General features: G+C 38.5%; 1 protein-coding gene across 1 annotated transcript in view; it reads left to right on the forward strand.

The window, feature by feature from the left end:
* Window positions 1–21,286, forward strand: part of CNTN3 (contactin 3) — a 328,940-nt gene that overhangs the window by 164,324 nt on the left and 143,330 nt on the right. Inside the window, exon 5 of the mRNA XM_045808104.2 lies at window positions 15,691–15,786. Coding sequence (XP_045664060.1) covers window positions 15,691–15,786 — 96 coding nt within the window. The remainder of the gene's footprint in view (window positions 1–15,690; window positions 15,787–21,286) is intronic.

Raw genomic sequence — 21,286 nt, forward strand, 5'->3', positions numbered from 1 at the left:
CTAAGCTGGACTGGAGGGGTTAATGGCAGTTAGCCAGGTGGAAGGAGCGGAGGAGGAAGGCTTGGAAACAGGACACAGCCATGCTGTAGGCAGCCTAGAGAAAGGAATTCCATCTGACTGAAGGGGAGGAGGGCCATGGGCAATGGCGGGATGCTGCAGGAGAGCCAGGGTTCACATCCCACTGGACCGCATCAGCCATCCAAAGGAACTTGGGGTTTCCCCTAGCACTTTTTTTTCTTCCTCATCAGTATTACCGCACATTTTCAATCACATAATTGTATCTCCTAGAGGTAGTCCTGACATCTCTCTCATTTCCTTTCTATTCTATTTCTGCAATCTGAATTCAGACCCATTTCCCATCTACTGTATTTTACTGTCATAATTAAGCAGAGAAATGAGTAGCACAGGAATACAGAAAACTCAGTGTTTAAAAAGTCAGGCTTATGGAATATATACTTGTAAGACAGTGTTTTCTATGAGAATGGTAGCCTAAATGATCACGTCAGCTAAATGCAAAAGAGAATTTATTTATGGAGAGAAACATACATACGATTGATGGAGTGCATTTCTCCTGCTAGCTTCATGATTTCTGGCACTGTTAATAAACACGTCCAAAGGACAATCTATCACTCATTTAATAAGTTGGCACATTTATTCCAACAATACTGTATTTACATTTGTCCCATTTTCATTTTACTCTCCACATCAGCACATTTGCCCTAATTGCTTTCTAATTTGTGTACATTTTTGTGCTTTAAAAATTTAAACCAAGAAACCTTTTTCAAGGGCTCCTTAAGTACGAAAGGGTGGGGGATCTACTAGACTAATGGATCCACGTGTCACCTAGTATCATGTGTAATGCATTTCTGAAGCACAAAATTGCATTCTTGTTCTTTGCTTATTCTGGATCTCGATATAACTTATAAAGAAAACAAGTAGTATGAATCTGGTATGTTTGCTTAGCCAGAGAAACCAGGAAATGCATATTCAGAGATATACTGATAGCGATGTTTCCATGGCAACAAAGCAGGCTATCATAATATTTATATCCATCTATTATGCTTTAGTTTATTTTAGGGTATGGTGTTAAAATGACAAAATAATACATGCCTTGTTTTCTTAAATAACTTTATAATAGGTTGGGTTTTTTTCCAGTTTAAAAATTTTAAAGACCTCATAAAATTAATAAGAAGTCATTATTATAAATGTAACTTTATTATTCCCCATTATTGTAAATTACTACATTTTTTTGTCGTTTATAAAAGTTTTTAAATTGATGTACATTACAAAGTAAGTCAGACCCAGTGTTAAAGTTAGGGGGAAATACACACATTTCCTCAAATTTCACAATTATGTTTTGTGGGAGATTTTTTTTTTCTAGCTATTTGCTTTGTAAGTTTAAGTTAATAATTCAAGAGATCTACTGCAGAACAACGGAAATCAACTATGCAAGGTAGTGCTCTAAGAGAGTATCAGTCTCTCACTGCTGTTTTGTGTAGGTTAACGTGCAGGTATATGAGAGTGAGATCTCTTCTTGAAATCCTAGGATAACATCGATTTATGTACTTAATACGTAATATATGCAAAACACCATTCTGTGTGCCCGGGATATAAAAATAAAGCAGAAAAAAATCTGTAGTCTTGTGAAGCTTTCTAGACAGTATGGGGGAAGGCGGTCCGTACTAAATAAACAGTGAATACACCTTACATACAATATTGCATAAAAGCTTTGAAGAAACATGAAGCTACATAAGATTATAGTGATGCCTGATGGGGGAGCATTTACATCTAAATAGGATGTTGGCATTTACATTTTAAAAACCCTGTTTCAGTGATCAGTGCTTTTGATCACTATATCAGACCCCCTAGGGATTCCTGGACAGGTGGTATCCCTCCTTGTGAGAAAGAGGAAATTGAGACACCCTGTGTTCAAGGAGCCAGCTGGCAGGTTTTCGAAGGGGGACCACATCTTTTCACCCACAGTCTTGTAGGCACTTAATAAGATTTATGGAATAATTGAGTGAATGATTGAAAGAATGAACATACCTTAAATATGACTTTCAAATTGAGCAAATATTATTCATGTCGATTTCCTAAGGTAGAGTTTCTAAAGACTGAAAAAGAGTCAGAAGCTTAAACTTTAATTTGGATGTGATGTTCCTCTTTTTTTTTTTTTCCTGTATTAGAAATCAGAGCATGTGCCATCAGCCTAGCTCTGACAGTTAGCAGTGTGACTTTGGGCAAAATCTAACCGCTCACAGCCTTAATCTGCTCATGTTAAAATTGGGAATAATGATATATATTGCCTATCTCACAGTTTGTGTGTGTGTGTGTTTTCTTTTTGAGAATCATGTGAGATAAAATACATGAATCTCTAGAGGTTCATGTACTTCTAAAGTCGTTTCAGTCTTTTAAACTGAATTGGGTAAATATTTTTTTCAGGCAATCTATAAGTAATCTTTGATGTCTCTTTCTCTTACTTTAATGAGAATTTTCAGTATGAAGTGATCATATAATTAAAGAAAAAATAAACCTAATTAGCTTCTTTCTATGTTGCAAGGGTGATCTTTGAATGCCTGTCTCTAGGAGTTCTCATCACCTATGAGCCTTGCTATTAGTGTGGAAATGTGCTGCTGAGCGAATCATTAAAAAATTAACTATTTGTAAATAAGTGTTAGGATTCCATATTTGACATTGTTTCTTGTAGTGTGAGGAGAGTTACTGCATTATGCTAGTTTGTTTTTATCTTTAGTATTCCTATGATGATAAAAGTCAGTATAAAATGTAACACCATATACTCATTGCTAAAATCCTATGTATGTTAAAGACAACTGTTCCATGACATTTATAAACAGTCTCAGTGACTGATCTACTCAGTCAACTATAGGTACCAAAGATCAGGAGCTTTTGAACCTCATTTCATGTGCTGAATTTAACAAATATTACTTAGCAACTACTCCATTCATTGTGAGGGGAAAACAATAGAAATTATGACGTTTCTGGGGGGAGAGTCAGACCTATAAAAAGCAAAAGGCTAAATACAGATAAAAGGGAGTAATAGTTGAAGGCTTCAAAGGAAAAGGAGAAATGTTGGCTGGGCTTGAATGATGTAGGTTTGGAAAGATGAGGATAGGACGCAGGGTGTATCCTTGCCTGGGAGGTAAAGCGGCAGCGTGCTAATCCTTGCTGAGCACCTGAAATAATCTAAGAATTTTCCATTTATTTTCCCATATAATCCTCTCAGCGGGCTTCTGACACAGGTTATATTACCTGCGCTTTTCAGATAATCTTAATTTTTCAGAGGAATCATTGCATCAAAGAGGTTGAGAATTTGTACGAAATCATAGAGTCCATTTTAAAAGCAGGTACTCACTCCAACTGAAGTCTAATTCTTTGCTGAAGTAGCCACGGACACATTTTAATTTAGACTGTTAAAAAGCTTTTAAAAAATGTTTGAGAACATAATTAAGATAACTACATTGAAGTATTACATGTTCCCATATTCAGAATATTGTCAGTTCATGTGATTTTTTTTTAATTTTCAAATTGGCAACTTGATGTTCCTAAATGAAAGGACCAAGTATATCTTTATATTACTAATTATTAAAATTCCTTGATGGCACATCCAATATGATGGTTAATTTTTGAATTATAATGTTTTAATAGTCTTGAAATTTCAGCTTTCTTTATTTGGTAATGTTTTGTATAAGAGCACTGGCTTTTTCTAGGGTCCTATTAAAATCAAATTAACTTTTAAAATATGGTTTTTATATAGATTTTCTGCATTATCTCAGATCTCCGATATACCTGAACATCTTTATTTTAAAGAAAAGGAAAATGATTTATAGTATTGCCAGATAAGTTTTTAAAATTGTGGTTTTGATGGTAAAGCTGAGATTTCTTCTAATTCATGAAGAATAAGAAGAAAAACATTTTCAAGAAGTAAAGATTTACTTTATTTTTCAGTTTACATTAACCGTTCATGTGTTAAACTTTAGTGTTACAGGAGAAATTAGCATCCATAATCAAGTGGAGAGCGTTGTGGGGTTTTTTTTTGTCCTAGATTTTTGTTTTTCCTAGATTTAATATACTAGAAGAGCAAAACTGTCAATAGCATAAATATTATTCTTAATTTTTCTTGTCTGATTTAACATGTCAGCATTTACTTTTTTCTAAATGCATAAGAGGCTTTATTATTTGATCTAGTCAGGACCAATAGTTGCAGGGTTGATTGAAAAATTCTTTTAAAACAGGTAATTATTTTAAAAAGGGTATGTATGTATCATGAAAATTTTATTTTTGCTTTGAATATGTAATTGTATCTGTTTTTTTTTTTTTTTGCTTTCTGTTTTTCTTTTCTGGTTTTTAATGTAGTATCAACAACTCTTCTTTGATTGAAGATTGGATGTTAGCAGTTCCTTGTATTATTGGTATAAATCACACCCATATGAATCTTTGAGACTTCCAGTTATAGTTGTTTTAGGTTTTGTTTTGAGTAATAATTTTAAAAATATTTCTGAAGCATCCTGGGTACAGAAATAGCCTAAAGATTTTTATTTTGTATTTTCAAGATTTTATGATTATCTGGTCCCATCTATTCCAACTATTTTGGGATCAGTTTTTGGAAAAGGATAAATTTTCTTTATTGAGTTTTCCAAAAGTCTTTTAATTTATTTGTATATAAACATTAGCTCCTTTTCTTTTTTCCGTATACCTATTTCATCAACTTTCTTTGGTATTTCTCTAGTAATTTAATTTCAACAGCAACAAAATGTCTAAGCCGAGCAATGAGTTTTGTTAACAAATACAACAAAAGGAAGCAGAAGGACATGCTGGAGAATAGGTACTAAGCACAAGCATTCTGTTTGCTCTGGACAGCTGACAGTACCTTTTATAGAGGGATCATGTCACCTGAGTTGAAGCCATTGGTCCTGGATAGGTACATTACGAGGTCTGTGGAGAGCCAGAAGAGGAGTGGAGGAGGTCCCAGCCCTCCGCCATAGTCTTGTTGGACAGACAGATCTAAAACACAGTTACCATAATAGTTCTGAATTATCAGACTATGCTTCCTTCATATAGGATTGAACATTTTTAACTAGACCTTGAGATATATAAACTTACTGTAAGTTAAAAGTAGAGGATGGGGCCGAAGTTTGAGAAGCAGAAATAGTCCAAGTGACAGGCTGTGCTCGATTGTCCCAGTACCCAAGACAGAGACACATACTTCACATACATATGCATACATATCTGTTGAATCAATGACTGAATATTGGGGTAAGGAATGTGGACTTTATCATCTAGGCAATGAGGAATGAATGTAGATTTTTGAGCAGATATTGAAAATCGGGGATGTGTTTTATGAAGAAAGCTGAGCTCAATGCTGCGGGTACAGGATAGATGATTTGGATGGGAGGGAAGAGACCACAGCTGGGAAGAAAAGCCCAAAAGTTGGCTGGGCTTATTGCCCAAGTGAGGTTAAAAAGAACTGGACCAAAATCAGTGGAACTGTCCTCATCACTTATGACAATACCTTTGCCAAGGTCCATAATAGATTTGAGCCATAGCTTTTTGGAAAATGGAAAAATAATGTCTTTATAATAGAGCTCTTTCGAAAATTAAATGAGACAAATTTCAGAAAATTTTATCACAGAGCCTAGCACATCCATCCATCCATTAATTTCTTCAGATATCCATTTAGAGAGTGTTGATCAATTATATTCTTATAACATTGGGGATACTGAGGTATAAAAGACAGACAATCATACTGGAGTCATATGCCTACTACTATAGACAGTTGAATGTTCATCATAGCATAATTCCAGCAAAATTAAAATGGTGGCAGTGAGAAATTAGAAATGGTTAGAGAGAAGGTAGACTTTGCAGAACAATGAACATGATCGAATAGAATGAATTGAGCAGACGTAGGAAGAAGTAACAGATTGGACATGGAAGAATTGAGCAGACGTAGGAAGAAGTAACAGATTGGACATGGAAGTCACAAAGAACAATGAGGGGAAGATGGAAGTTGGAGGAAGAACTGGCTTTGTAAGAAGCATCATGAGCATTGGAAAATGAAATGTCAAATACGAGGTGGCAAAGAATCCAAAGAATGTCTGGAAGGCAAGCAGAAATGCTCATCTTGAAACAAAATTTTGATAGGCACATGACCAGTACAGACATAGGGGTAGAAGCTTCAGACTTAATGAGGTTCCTGAATGTAAATGTAAAAATGTAAAAAAATGATGGCTGTCATTTATTGAGCACTTTGACATTAGACACAGCGTCAAGAAATTGGCATGAATGATCAACGTACAGACGATGAGAGTGTGGCTCAACAAGGGAAGTAATGCACCCCGGGTCAAGCAGAGAGTCTCAGAGAAGGGGTTTGTACCTGGGTTTGTCTAATTCCAGAGGACAAAGACCTGAGTTCCACCCAAGTTAAAAACTCAGAGGAAACAGATGGTTAGGATGGTGGGTGGGGAGATGCTTACAAAAGTCAAGTATGAGGGTCATTGGAAGATACATTTTGTTTTTCGGGTAGGATAATCTGTGTATGTTTGAAAGCCTAGAGGACAGATGAGAGTGACTGAAGTCGGGACAAGTGTGGAACCAAACACTCAGAAGGAATAATGCAACATTGCATTTCTATAATTTTGTGCATTTTTAAAAAGATTTTATTTACGTATTTGACGGAGAGAGAACGCGGGCGCACACACAAGCAAGCGAGCACACAAGCAGGGGGAGCAGCAGAGGGAGAAGCAGGCTCTCCACTGAGCAGGGAGCCCAGTGCGGGGCTCCATCCCAGGACCCTGGGATCATGACTTGAACTGAAGGCAGATGCTTAACGAACGGAGCCACCCAGGCTTCCCAGTTTGTTTTCATTTTCCACGGGACTTGCACATCTGTGATGCCAGAGATCCTTTCCTTAAAAACCCTGTGAGCTTCAAAGGGCGGGTGTTGTCCCCACTTTTCAGATGGAAAGCTGAGAGGCACAGAGCTATCAAGTGACACCCCTTCAGTCCTGTGGCTCTTGATTGTGATAGAGCAAAGGTGAAATTTCTGGTGTTCCTACTCCTGTGTTCTTTTCCTAAGCCACTGTAATAGGAAGTTCAGAAATCTGCGACACAGACACAGAGGCTTTGACTGGTGGGGAGACTCACCATGGAGACCCAAAAAAAATTGGCATGAGTAAAAGACGGTTTAACTCATTGAAGCTTCTATCGATGACCCACATAATGCCACAAAATATGCTATTATCTAGAGATATTAAAGGTAAAAATGATATTGCTCTAGTCTTGGTGCAGCCCCCAAAACTGGAAAACAAGATGAACAAATACAAAAGTATGGGAAGTTCAGGGGTAAGAGGTTGGAGGTAATTTCAGGAGTTTCAAGAAAGGATTATGTGGCTGAAGCTGGTTTTGAAGATGAATAGAGTATGTTATGCACATGAAGAAATGGGAACATAGTTTGCATGAGTAGACCAGCATTTCATACTCAGGGAAATGCAAGGAGTTTGTTACCCTTGCAGTGTGTGCGGCTGACTGTTGGGGGTGCCAGAGCAATGGGATGATGGGAGACAGAGGGAAGCTGAACTGTGGGATACCTGTGTGGAAGGGTCTTATAGAATATGTGTACGTGCTTGGCACTCACCCTTTATGGCAGAATTTCTAAGTTGTACTTAAAAAACAAAGCGAAGCCGTTCCTGAAGATGTTAAGGTCTTATTAGGTGCTTCCCTATATGCTAAGTAGGCTTAGAAAATACTGACTACTTGGGGTGCCTGGGTGTCTCAGTCAGTTAACCATCTGCCTTCAGCTCAGGTCAAGATTCCGGGGTCCCAGATAAAGCCCTGTGTTGGGATCCCTGCTCAGCCCTTCTCCCTCTGCCCCTCCCCCTGCTCCTGCTCTCTCTGTCAAATAAATAAAATCTTTTAAAAATTTCTGAATATTTAAGTCTGCTTGGAAACTAAGAGTTTCCAAGCACACCTGTTTTAAAACCTCTTAAAATGCCAGGCTTAAAATAAGAAATCTGTTTGCAGTAGACATTTTTGGAACCCGATGTGACATTCCCTTTGCCCACCTTAATTTATTTGCAGGAGGGTAGACAGTTCCTTGCAGGTTCACAGGGAAGCTCTGATGCGTATGGAGGAATTATTGCCCTCAGTGAAAACACTGCACTGTTGGGGTTGGGAGCCTATGTATAAATGCCCCAGAATCCTGCCCTTTTGCAGAATGACAGTCTGCACTGTATTTGTAAGCTTTTTTGGAAGTTTTTGTACAATCAAGCCCTCCTGGACTCTAGTAGCAGCTTCTTACTGTCCTCACTCCCTCCTACCCCCCCCCCCCCAGACCATCTCCCACACACACTGGATCACCTGAGGCTCTGCTTTTGTAGAAACAAAACCAAAACACTACTGAACTTTGTTGAACAAGCCATTGTTTTTACATAAGGGAACATTTTTATTTTCCAAAGACACACATGTCACCACGGTAGAATTTTCCCTTAGGGACTTCAGAGTTGATTACATGTTTTGAGAATTGGGCTGATACATTAAATAAGAAAGGGAACAAAGTAAGAGGAGACACTTTGAATTTGGGGATTGGGGTATTTAGCAGAAAATAATGGTTATGTTTTGGATTGAAGCTACTAAAGATGATGGACCGTCAGTTGACTAGGTCTTAACATTCAGATTTGGGAGCTCTTCCGGAAGCTCCTGCATGTCAGGAAAAAAGGAAGAAAACTCATGGTCATCCACTGAAACACATTTTATTTGTATTTTTCTTTTCATAGCGGCCCATGTTTTAATGAGATTTTTCAACTAACTGAAATTCTACCACTTGTAGAAGCTGAATCATTACCTGGGATTCGTCTTTATTTATAACACCTGGTACCGTGAGGATGAGGACGAAAACCTTAACTGAACTGCAATTTTGACTTTTATTGCCTTTCTGGATGTGTTCATTGAGTTTTTCTTAGCTTTTTTTTTTTTTTTAAGATTTTATTTATTAGAGAGACAGCGCGCGCGAGAGAGAACACAAGCAGGGGAAGTGGGAGAGGGAGAAGCAGGCTCCCGCCGGGCAGGAAGCCTGACATGGGGCTTGATCCCAGGACTCTGGGATCATGACGTGAGCTGAAGGCAGATGCTTAACGACGGAGCCCCCCAGGTGCCCCTCTTAGCTTTTGTATAGGAGTGCACAGCTTTCTTTTACTAAATCTATCTGATTCTTTCAAAAGACAGTCCTGTCATTTACACTGTTCAGGTGATGATTGAATTTGGTAACTACAAGCCACTAAGCATTTCAGCATCAAGCATTAAAGACATTTAAAGCGTGATGCACGGAAGATTATTACATTGCCTATATCTCTGTTCCTTTAACTATTTATTTATCTATCACTACCGGTTAATATTTTGCATTTTAATTGAAAAGGCAACACTTCACCTCATAGCATCAAGTAGAATTGTGTTACGTAAGTAGTAAAGTTCACATGCAATTTTCAGTGATAATGATTTTAATAGTTCCTCATGCTCTCATTGCAAATGATCACAAGGTATTTGTAGGCAGAGCTCTAAATTTTTAAGCTTTAAGACCATTCAGTCAGCTGGTGAAAATTCCCGACACATTACCACTTTTATCGTTCATTTTAATCCTCTTAGGGAAAAATGATTTGTTTTATTTTGCAATCTTTTGTCATCCTTTTTTGTATTTATGACATACCCACTTGCACATATGTGTACCTAATTCAACATATGGCTTTTGCCAGCATTTCCCATAAAATGTTCTACACAGAATTCTTTGGTCAGATATGTTTAGGATACTCTAATACTCATCTGACATTATGAGACCTCATCACTGCCTATTTTATATTAAGGTCTCTGACTTATCATGCATAAAGAAACTCATTTAATTTGGCTGAACAGCATTCCCCAAGCTGACGTTGGTGGGAAATGATAGCCATTCCTTGGCTGGTTTTAAGTCCTGCAGAGGTAAACTTTCACCATAGCCCTGCAGTTATACACGGTAACATTTCCCATATTCTGCTTGCTAGGTGATTACCTGAATTAATCTACATGGAGAAACCAGCACCAGCAATACGTAGCAAATGGAATCAGATTCCAAATTGAGCACCTGAGTGTCAGGAAATCAGAGTCACCCCAGTCTTTTCTGTGTATGCATCACTGGTTTCTTATGGTCTTGGCTTCCTCCCCACAGCTTGGGGAGATGAACCTAAAAGTAAAGTCCTTCAGAAGCCCATGGAAAACCTGCTCAATCCAGAAAATCAACAGGCATCAAGGCAGGCTATTTTATATGCCAGGAATGCTCCATGTGATTTTCATAGGGGAAGAGTCCGAATGAGGAGTGTATTTCTCTCCTGGCTCTGCACACCTCTCTTTGATGACAGCCTTAGAGATGCTGGCCCCATCTTGTGCTTACAACTTTGGGATATCTTAGTACAGCATTCCAGACTGTGGGTGGTGTGGAGGAAGAGTAAACAAAATAAAAGGAAATATGGAGAGCGGAGTTTTTCTTTGTTTTCACTCAGATTTCCCCAATTTTACATGTATTTGTGTGTGTGTGTGTGTGTGAGTGAGTGTGTGTGTGTGTGTGTGTGTGTGCTATAGAATTTTATCATATATGTAGTTTGTGTATCCATCACTACCATCAGTATCCCTAACAGTACCCCCTTTTATAACCACACCCACATCCCTGCTCACACCTCTCTAAACACTGGCAACCTGTTCTCTAGTTCTAATTATTTTTAATTTTTAAAATATTATATAAAGGGAATCATACAACATGTAACTGTTGAGGATTTATTTTTCCATTCAGCATAATTCTCTGAAGATCCATCCAAGTTGTAAGGTGTATAGTAGTTCATTGCTTTTTATTGCTGCGTAGTAGTTCGTGATACCTGTGTACCACCGTTAGCTTAACCACCATTGCAGGACATCTGGGTTATTTCCATTTCAGGGTTATTGCAAATAAAGCTGCATGAACTTGCATGTACAGATTTTTGTTTGAAGGTATGTTTTCATTTTCCTGGGATAAATGGGTGATATGGTCGTTGTGTGTTTAGTTTCGTAAGAAACTGCCAAACTGTTTTCCAGAGGGGCTGTAGCATTTTGCATTCCTACCAGCAAGGTAGGAGTGATCCAGTTTCTCCACATCCTTGCAAGGTCTAGTGTTGTCACCGTCTATTATTTTTAGCCGTTTGGATATGCATGCTGTGCTATCTCATTAGGGATTTACTTTATATTTCCCTGATGGCTAACGATGCTGAACATCTTTTCACGTTCTTATTCGCCATCTGTATATCCTCTTCAGGAAAGTGTCTGTTCAGGTTGCTTGCCCATTTTCTAACTGAATAGTTTTGTTTCTTATTATTGAGTTTTGAGAGGACTTACATATCCTAAATACTATTCATTTACTGGGTAAGTGGTTTGCAAACATTTTTTTCCCAGTCTGCAGCTGGTCTTTTCATTTTCTTCACATGGGCTTTCATAAGGCAAAAGTTTTTAATTTTGATCAAGTCCAGTTTATTAGTCTTCTCTTAATGATTAAGGTACTTGTTGTCAAGTCTTTTGTTATCAAAAACTCTGTGCCTAGCCCTAGATCCCAAAGATGTTCTCCTTTCTATTTCTCTGAAAGTTTCATGGTTTTCTTTTTTTTATATTTAAGTTTCTGATTCAGTGAGTTAATTTTTATACATGAGTGAGGTTTAGTTCATTTTTTTCTTTTCTTTGCTGGAGGGAAGGTGGGTGGGAGGATGGGATAACTGGGTGATGGGCATTAGGGAGGGCACTTGATGTAATGAGCTCTGGGTGTTATATGCAACTGATGAATCACTAACCTCTGCCTCTGACTAATACTACACTATATGTTAATTGAATTTAAATAAAAATTTAATTAAAAAATTTTTAAAATCAATTGAGCATATTTACATGAGTCTATTTCTAGGCTATTTTGTTCCATGGATCTATGTATCTATCCCTTTAGCAGTGCCACACTGTCTTAATCATTGTAGCTATAAAATAAGCTTTCATATTAGGTAGAGTGATTATTTCCATGTTAGTCTTCTTAGTGAAGATAGTCTTAACTTTTCTAGAGGCCTGTGCTTTCAAATATGAAATTTAGAAAAAGCTTGCCTGTACCTTCAAAAAATAAAAGCAGAACAAATCTTTTAAAATGTGCTGGAATTTTGATAGTAATTGCATTAAACCTACATATCAATTTGCAGAGAGCTCATACTATGCTGATGAACACAGTACAGCTCTCCATTTGCTCATATTTGATGGTTTTCTATCAGTATTTTGTCACTCTTGGCATATACACCCTTTGCATGTTTTATTATCTGTATACCTAAGTATTTCAATTGTTTTGGAACGATTGTAAGCAGTTTCGTATTTTTAATTTTGGTTTCTGCATGTTCAGTGTTAGCATCTAGAAATCGTAGCCTCTATCTTATTTAACTCACTTATTTATACTGACAAGTTGTGTTTTGTTTTGTTTTGGATAGATTCCTTCTCATTTTCTATTTAGACATGTCATCTGCAAATAGAGGTAGTTTGTTTCTTCCTCTCCAAACTGTACCCTTTTTATTTCCTGTTCCTTCATTATTGCAGTGCTTAGAACTTTTAGTACCATACGAAGTGTTAGGTAAGAATGGACATCCCTGTCATATTCCTGATGTTAGGGGGAAATCCTTCAGTCCTGTACCATCAAATATGATGTTAACTGTACTTCTTTGTGGATGCTTTGTTACCATGTTGCTTTGTGTTTAAAGTCCAGTTAATTAGAAGTTCCAGAATAATTTCAGAGTTTGCAAGAATTGAAAAGGAGACAGAAATAAATTTCTGAGAAGTTTCTATCTGATAAGTCCTGGATTTCGTTTTTATTTATTTTGACTCTTAAGGAGAGTTTGTTCTAATACAGTTCTTGCCAAGCATGGATTCTGTGCAGCCTTCACTTGAGTTCGAGCTACACATGTAACTTTCGAGTAGGTTATCTCAGGAACCTAAAACGTTTTAGACATTTAGGCTACCTTTATCTCTGTAGTCTTTAGTGTTCCCCAAACGGGAGGAAATCTGGCTACATTTTGAAGCAGACGTTCTTACACATCAGCTTTTCCTTTGTTGATCCCTCTGTCTGAACAGAACCTCCCTCTCCACCCCCCACACACTATCCTCGATTTGACTGTGTCCTTACCACCGAAGGAGCAAGGTTCTCGCTCTTGGTGTCAAGTCCGTCTCTAATCAGACAGGGCTCTCCCTGAAAGGAGGCTCCAGTGATTTACATTTCAGAACACGCATGCAGCGGGCTGAAGTCTTCAGTGGATACTTGTTCAATAAGTGACTGCTTCACTTTTCAGCCTGCTGCTAAATGGATGTTTCAGAGATTCTTTACCTCATGGACATTTTCATATGTTCCAGAAAGTTTGAGATATGTTTTAAGATAATTAATCTGGGTTGAACTTCATACATCTCAGTAGGAAGCCACAAGTTCTATTTTGCGTGCACAGACTTTAGCTAGTGAGCTTGTTAAAAATGCAGATCCCGTTCTAACTTACTAGTTTTACACGATTTCCCAGATATCCGCATTTGTAATAGGAATCCAAGGTAATAATGATGCAGGTGGTCCTAGACAGCACTTGGAGTAACATGAACTAAGAATTCAGGGGATTGGGTTTTAAAGGAAACAAAAATTCATTGTGGTCACAGTGGTTGGCTAGGCGCAAAGCCCTGGAAAACATGTTGAAGCCAGGGCAGGTATTGTTCTCTGCTTTCCCTCATGCCTGTGCTGCACAGACTGGCTACAGGTATCCAAAGAACAATGTTCTTTACCCATGTATAGCATTAGAGACTATCAATGCAAGCGTCCAGAGCAATGGGCAGGTCGGTTTCAGGCCCATTAGTGCTTTAAACTAAAGGGATTTTTACCTCTAGGGGAGAAGAGACATTATTAGTTTCCATAGGACAGTTTTTTCCTTTTTTTGCATGTTTGAGCTAAAATCAGTGATGAATCACTTCCATGGTGTGAATTTATGTAACAGAATAAAGTAAGAATTGAGTAAGAAATCAGCATTGATGACACATACTTCGTTGCCAAAAATCATCATTTGATCTTATTTTTCCGTATATAGGCTATGGTCTGATATGATGTACTCCCCCATTTAGATCTCAGGAAATATTTGGATGGTTTGGTTTTGCAGTTCCAGCGCATACACACTCAGGAACGTTCATGTTTTGATTATGTTACATTTTAGTCACACATTTAAAGATAATATAATACTGTGTTACCATATCGTTTTTGTGGGGGAACTTCCTATTAAAATAAGTCCAGAAACACAATTTTTTTCTTCTTTTATGGGCCCACCTAGTGAGTTTTGCTGAATAGCTTTATTCCCATGCTTATAGCCTAGTAATGTAATGCTGGTTTTCAGTAACATTAAAATGAAACAAGTAGACCTTCTTATTTCCCTCTGATAGGCTGACTTAAGGTGCTTAGAATATTCATAGCTGTCTACAGTCTGTAGTTTTATCAGTTTGAAGATCATTATTTGGCTTTTTACATTTTTCCAGGCAGAGTTGAACTTTTCCAAGTTGTGTTCTGAAGTAGACACACTGCCTCACCACATAGGTAATTTATATGAATCCTTAAGCTCTGTGAAATGAGTGTATTCTTTCACAAATTGACAGTGCAATTGTTCTCGTACAGAAAGTGACACCACTGAGTATATTAGCTGTGGAGTTCACAAGTTTTGGGTTCAAAGAAACAGATTTTTTTTTCCTTCCTTTTTCCCCAAAGGCTTAAGCTGTGTTCAAAATGAACCAACAGAATTTTCTGCCTTCTGTAATTTATGCTGGAGAATAAGAATCAGAATGGGTTGTCCTGGACTATGACCGGAAGAAATTCAACAATTTAAAAAAATAATCACTGCTGAACAAAATTGCATTTGCCTCAATTGCTTAATTAAAAACTTGGGGAAAAAGGTCTTTGGACAATTATAAAAATGATTTTCGTTTTTTTCACAGCCACAACTAGAAAGGAATGGGTGGATCTAATTTACTGCGATCCTTTGAATTCTACCTGGATGGTAATTTTCAGTGATACATACCCTCTGTGGAATCCTTCAAGACGTGGGACGAATAGGACTTGTAACCGGAATCTGAATGTTTTCAATTCTTTTTGTGAATAACAACAATATTTATGGGTAGAATAAAATTTATTTAGGCTACTTACAATAAAATATTTTGGGAGAGAAATTCACGAATAGCTGGCTTTCATTAAAGGGTAAAGCTACCCTTCTTCGTGATTTGATGAATCACTGTGGCAAATGTGGATATTGGTTTATGTATATTTTGGTTCAAGATATTTCATTTCCTTCTTTGAGTCATATTGCCTGGTTCTTTCATTCCAATATGCTTCATCCTTTTGGATAGCCCAGGCCATTTTCGACACTGCTCCAGCACCACAGGATTAACGGGTATATATTCTTATCATATTGCTGAATTTCTAAGAAGCCTTAATAAAGAAATCAAAATCTTCATTTTCCTTCTCTAAGCAAATGTTCTCTTGAAATTCCCGAGAAAGGGTTTTAAAAATTATCCTTCAAAAGAATGGATTGTCTCTGTGTGGAGATTTTAATTTGCATTGTCCTTTCTGAAATTCCATTTTGTTTTGTTTTCAAATCAGATCTTGAAAATTTTAAAACCAAAATGAGAAGTACGGTGTCTGTGCGTGAAGGCCAGGGAGTCGTCCTGCTTTGCGGCCCGCCGCCGCACTCTGGAGGTGAGAAGTGGTCTGTTTGTGTTTTTTATATTTATTGAATAAGTTTCAGGGCAAGACCAACAGCATATGTACTGTTATTGCTTCCTTAAATTACCCTAAGAAAATTGATAACCCATGTATTGGATTCTGTCAGCTGAGTTGGAAAATAAGAAACTCTACAAAAGATGGTCCGTCCAGGGAAGTTTATAAACATAATTTATTACAACAAGGAGTGTTGTAAAGACAAGTGAGATCAAGTTTGTTTCAATTACCTAATGGTGCTGAACACTGCTTCTTGTACCATATCATTTGTTATTTAGTTTTAGACTATGACATACGTTAGAGCCTTTGTGGAGTCTTTGTGGTTTCCTTCCCCCCCACCCCCACATCATTCTCTCTGACTCTCTCCCTTTCTTTCTCTCTTTCCCTCCCCCTCCCTCTCTGTCTCTCTCTCTCTCTCTCTCTCTCTCTCTCGTTCTCTCTCATATTCACACTTAAATATGATGATTAATATATGCTATTGGATCTCTTTATGTATGATATACATATGAAAATGATATGTATATTATATTCACATTTTCATTGGGGTGTTGGAATTGCAAATTTTATGCTACATTGGTATAAACTGAAATACTGCTAAAAGTTCAGAAGCTTAACAAAATAGCTACCCGAGTGAAAATGAACTTCAGCACATATGAAAATAATTTAATAAGCTTTGCTCCCCAGTAAGAGCCTGGAGTGTTGGTTTGATTTTGCTCTCATGCTTACTCCTGCAAACTTGGTCACTTGCGGAAACAAAGAGGGCATTATTAATGTATAAATCACTGTTCTTGGAGAAACAAACAATTCCGTTCTTGAGAGGATGGGAATTACTGAGAGATAAACAGGTTAGAGAGGATCTTTCTGACCAGAGGCAAAAATGAGAAGTCTTCCCATCATAGGGAAGTTTATTCAAATGAAAATATGATGGACTTTATTTGTTTTGTGACATACAAGTCCTTTTCCCCCGGTGACCTGTCAGTTTTAATCACAAAACCCTCAGTACAATAAAACAAACATATCCCATCTTCACTATCTGATCACTTGAAGTGTATGAGCCAGCTGGAGACTGCAGGTGTGGGGCTTGATTAGCAGACATGACTGCCATGATGTTGGGAGTATGGGTTTACACTGGGCTCCCCAATCTATTTCAGTAGTATATATTTTCTGGAATCTTGAAGTTCCAAAGGAATTTTAACTTGGAAGGGAAACAGAGTCTCTTGAATGCAAATAAAAGTACCTGAGCTCAAACTGGCTTGAAGAAAATAGGGAGTTTCCTGGACCACATCACTGGGATGATTAGTTGGCTCCTAGTTGAGCTGTATGGTTGTTAGAGAGATGCACCACCCAGAAAGACTTGTTGCCTCACTGAAGGTAGTGGGGTCAGTGGATAGCCTCTAGGTCTCAGCAATCTCCCAGTCTCCTCAACTGTAAAGAGCCAGTTGCCCATAGTCTCACCCTGTCTGCAGCACCCCACATCTGGTGACTCATCAAGGCAAGAATAAAAGGTCAGGGGCACCTGGGTGGTGCAGTCCTTAAGCGTCTGCCTTCGGCTCAGGGCGTGATCCCAGCGTTATGGGATCAAGCCCCACATCAGGCTCCTCCGCTAGGAGCCTGGTTCTTCCTCTCCCACTCCCCCTGCTTGTGTTCCCTCTCTCGCTGGCTGTCTCTCTCTGTCAAATAAATAAAATCTTTAAAAAAAAAAAAAAGAATAAAAGGTCAGCCCTTTCTGCTCAACACTGGACAGTTCTTTTTTTTTTTTTTTTTTTTAAAGATTTTATTTATTTATGTGACAGAGAGACAGCCAGCGAGAGAGGGAACACAGCAGGGGGAGTGGGAGAGGAAGAAGCAGGCTCCCAGCGGAGGAGCCTGATGTGGGACTCGATCCCGGATCGCCAGGATCACGCCCTGAGCCGAAGGCAGACGCTTTAACGACTGCGCTACCCAGGCGCCCCAACACTGGACAGTTCTGATGGACAGCCCTCCCAGAGCTTCCTGCCAGCATGTCCAGGGCATTGTTGGATTGTATCACAGCTGGGCTTCTTTCTCTTCCCAGTCCTGCTCCTGCTTCTTTCCTTTGTAAGTTTTGATCGTTGATAAAAATATTTTATCCCAAACTCTATCTCGTTGTCTGATCCCTAAGAACCCAATCTCCCATTCTGCTGGAGGCAGGGGTTCAACCAATTTCACGAACAGTTGTCCTTTCCTTATGTCTCTTGACTCTGCTTTCCTCAATGTTGATTCCATATAACGTAGACTCCTTGTGGTGTCAAAGGTGGCCTCCAGTAACTCCAAATTCCTGTGGGACCTTAATGCTAGAGATCCTAATGAACCAGACAACCTGTTGTTCAATGGTCCTTGATTTTAGCTGAATCAACCTTATTTAGGAGATGATTTCTACAGCAGGAGGTCAGGGTCAGCTTTGACAAGCACTGGGATGAGAAAGACATATTTTCTAAAAGAAAAGAGGATTTCGTTATGAGAAAAAAGGAGGAAATGTATTAGAAAGAATCAATGACTAGAACTACATGTAGTAAGGAACTATAAAAATAAATTTATTTTAAAAATAAACACAAAATAGCAGCTAAAAGGTCTTGTCTGTGATGAGTTTTGGAAATGTTGGCCTAATTTAAGATCTTGACTGAGTGATCTTTAAGTGTTTTTATGATTAGATATATTATTTTCTGATAACAAAGGAGGGACCTCTCTGTTGACTAAGCCATTGGATGAAACATATTCCAAAAGATGAATCTTTTCTAATATCATCAATTGGAGAACTGTTGGTGACTTCCTATATTTCTCTTCTCATTTTTTAGAGCATGTAGAAGTGAAGTAGGATTATAGATGAGGAAGGAAAGAAACAAACCCAGATATGACATATTAGCACTGAAGAAGCAGGACCATGCATGCAATTGTAAAGAACTGAACAAAAGCATACCTTCCTCAGTGTTAGATGGTGCAGGAAAATGATCAGGGCTGGGGTGTCAGATTTAGATGCTAAAAACTGGATTCCCATTGATCCAAGTTTACCTAATGCTAAGATATTTACAATTTACATCCACTGCTCTGACACATTAGCTTGTGAACTCCTAGAAGACAGAGCCCAAGTCACTGTTGGCTCTGCACCCAAGTACCCAAGGGAAACTGTACTTCAGCACATATGAAAATAATTTAATAAGCATTTAATAAGCAGCACAAGGCTGGTTGATATAACAGGTAGTCAGTGAATATTGGTTGAACAAATGCATGCATTCATGAAATAAATGAAGTAATCCTTTTTTTAGAGTTGGTCAGTTATACATTATTCTGGCATCATATCATTATCATTATTATTTTCTTGTGCAACCAACCTAAAACATTTGAAAAATTTATCAATTTTATCATTTATGGATCTTAATAAAGAATGTGTGTCCTTTTCTTAAAAAAAAAAAAAAGTAGAGTTGGTCAGTTATAAAGGCTTTTTGAGAAATCACTAGAAACTTTGTTTCTAGAGGTCTCGGCATCTAACAACCAGTATGCCCTGGGTGCCAACCAGACAGGTGCGGCACTGACAGATGAGAGGGAACTTCAACCATAGCAGCCAGCATCAGGCCTGCTTCCTGGCCCTTATTGACTTAGGGAGTTGTCATTCAATGAAGAGGGTGAGGCAGGTCACGAAACAGCTGAAGCTGTGATGCCAGGATTTATCAGACATGTGATGTGTGGCACTCATCACCCACCTGTGACCCCATGAGACATGCACTTCCCTTTCTCTGTCTTCACCATTACCTTCATTCACTTCTTCCCATTTTTTCGTGGTCCTTTCTCTGTGGCTGGAAATGTTTAATTATGTTATTATTTTCTAATTACTGAAGACACCATCATATTTTATTCAACCACCATATTCCTTACCAGAGTAATACCCTAATGGAGGAGGCACAGAATAGTAAAATAATCATCATAATAGTAAAAATAACAGTCCTAGTAGCTTCTATTTATGGAGTCCTACTTAGATGCTAAACAGTGTGCTGGCTCCTCATGGAAATCATCTGCTAGAAGATTCTTTTGGTTAAAAGTATGGAGAGGAATTGGTTGAGTGACAATCTAAGGGTCGGGAAGCTTCCGTTCTGGAGATGCCAAGAGGCTCAGCTCCCACCCAGCCAGTACCTGAATGCCTGGAGCCCACATTCTTGCTTATAAGTGACAGATGGGGCAGGAGGCCAGAAAGTAAGCTTCAGCACCGAGTCACCCAGCCGTTACTTAGCGCTACAATTTGGGAATTCACAAAGTGTGGCTCAGAAAGAAAGTAGTCTTCGTAAAATCATAGAACTCTGAAGTAGTAGAATTAGACCCTCAATGCCCGAGTCCTGGGCCACTGCTCCTTGTATTACAGACACCCCAAACCAGCCCCCAGGTGCCATTCTCTTAATGACCGTGGTACAAAGGCACAGAGTCCTTAGTGAAAATGTCACTATCCTAAGCCAAGGGCTTCTGACATTTCACATCAGATGCAACAGAGTTAGTGGTTTTGTTTTAATATTCAAGGCCATTGTGTATGGAAACACAAGAAATCAGCAATGCCCAAAGTCCCCATGAGCAGAAATCTCCCCAGAGTTCAACCAAATGTCCAACTCAGGTATGTGCTAGTCCAGTGCTTCAGAGACTTTGATGGGAAATGAATCAACTGGGGACCTGCTGAAATGCAGATTCTGAGTCAGTGGTTCTGGGTGGGAGCCCGAGATTCTGCATTTCCAATAATCTCTCTCCTGAAGCTGATCCTGCTGGCCCATCGGCCACACCCTGAATAGCAACATCCTAGCTGCAGTCCCTAATGATTTCCCCATTACCTGCTTCTGCCCTCACTCCTTCCTTTTTCCCTAGTCAGTTTCCTGGCCTAAACACTAGAACATGTTTGTAACTTCAGAACCAAAATATTACCTCCCCACTGAGGACATCACTTTCTTTTTCTTCCATTCATGCCTAAAGCGTCTTTCTCAAGATGCCCTTCACTCAGATTTATTCCCTTGTTTTGTGGTCTTCTTAGTCTCCTTAATGTCTCCTAAGACTCCTGTCTTTCTTTTTTTCTAAGTCCTAGAGGTAAGGGGATTGCCTTTTCAGTGTTGCCCTTGAAACGAAGGGGCCAGAGTCCCAAGCATAGAAACAATCATGGTTTTCTCACATGACTTCTAACCTCCCAGGTATGATGTGAAAGGCAAATGTAACCTTGAACTTGATGCTAATTTAGATCTATGAATTCATAGAGAACCTCACCAAAAACAGACTCTTCAGATTCTGAAATTAAATTATATGACAGGAAGTACCTTAGGTGTTGATGGGAGCCATCAGTTGGGTGTATTAGTTTCTGCAAAACCCCTCTGAGAATGTCTCAGATCTCTGAGTGAGATGATGCTTTTACTCTTTTAATCACAATAAAAAGAAAATATCAAGGCACAAAGACACATCAGTTACAGTGTGCCATGCATTTTTTAATCATCAAGAGATG

This window comes from Ursus americanus, chromosome 14, assembly GCF_024610735.1.
Source record: "Ursus americanus isolate L20-20 chromosome 14, mUrsAme1.1.p, whole genome shotgun sequence".
NCBI lineage: Eukaryota > Metazoa > Chordata > Mammalia > Carnivora > Ursidae > Ursus > Ursus americanus.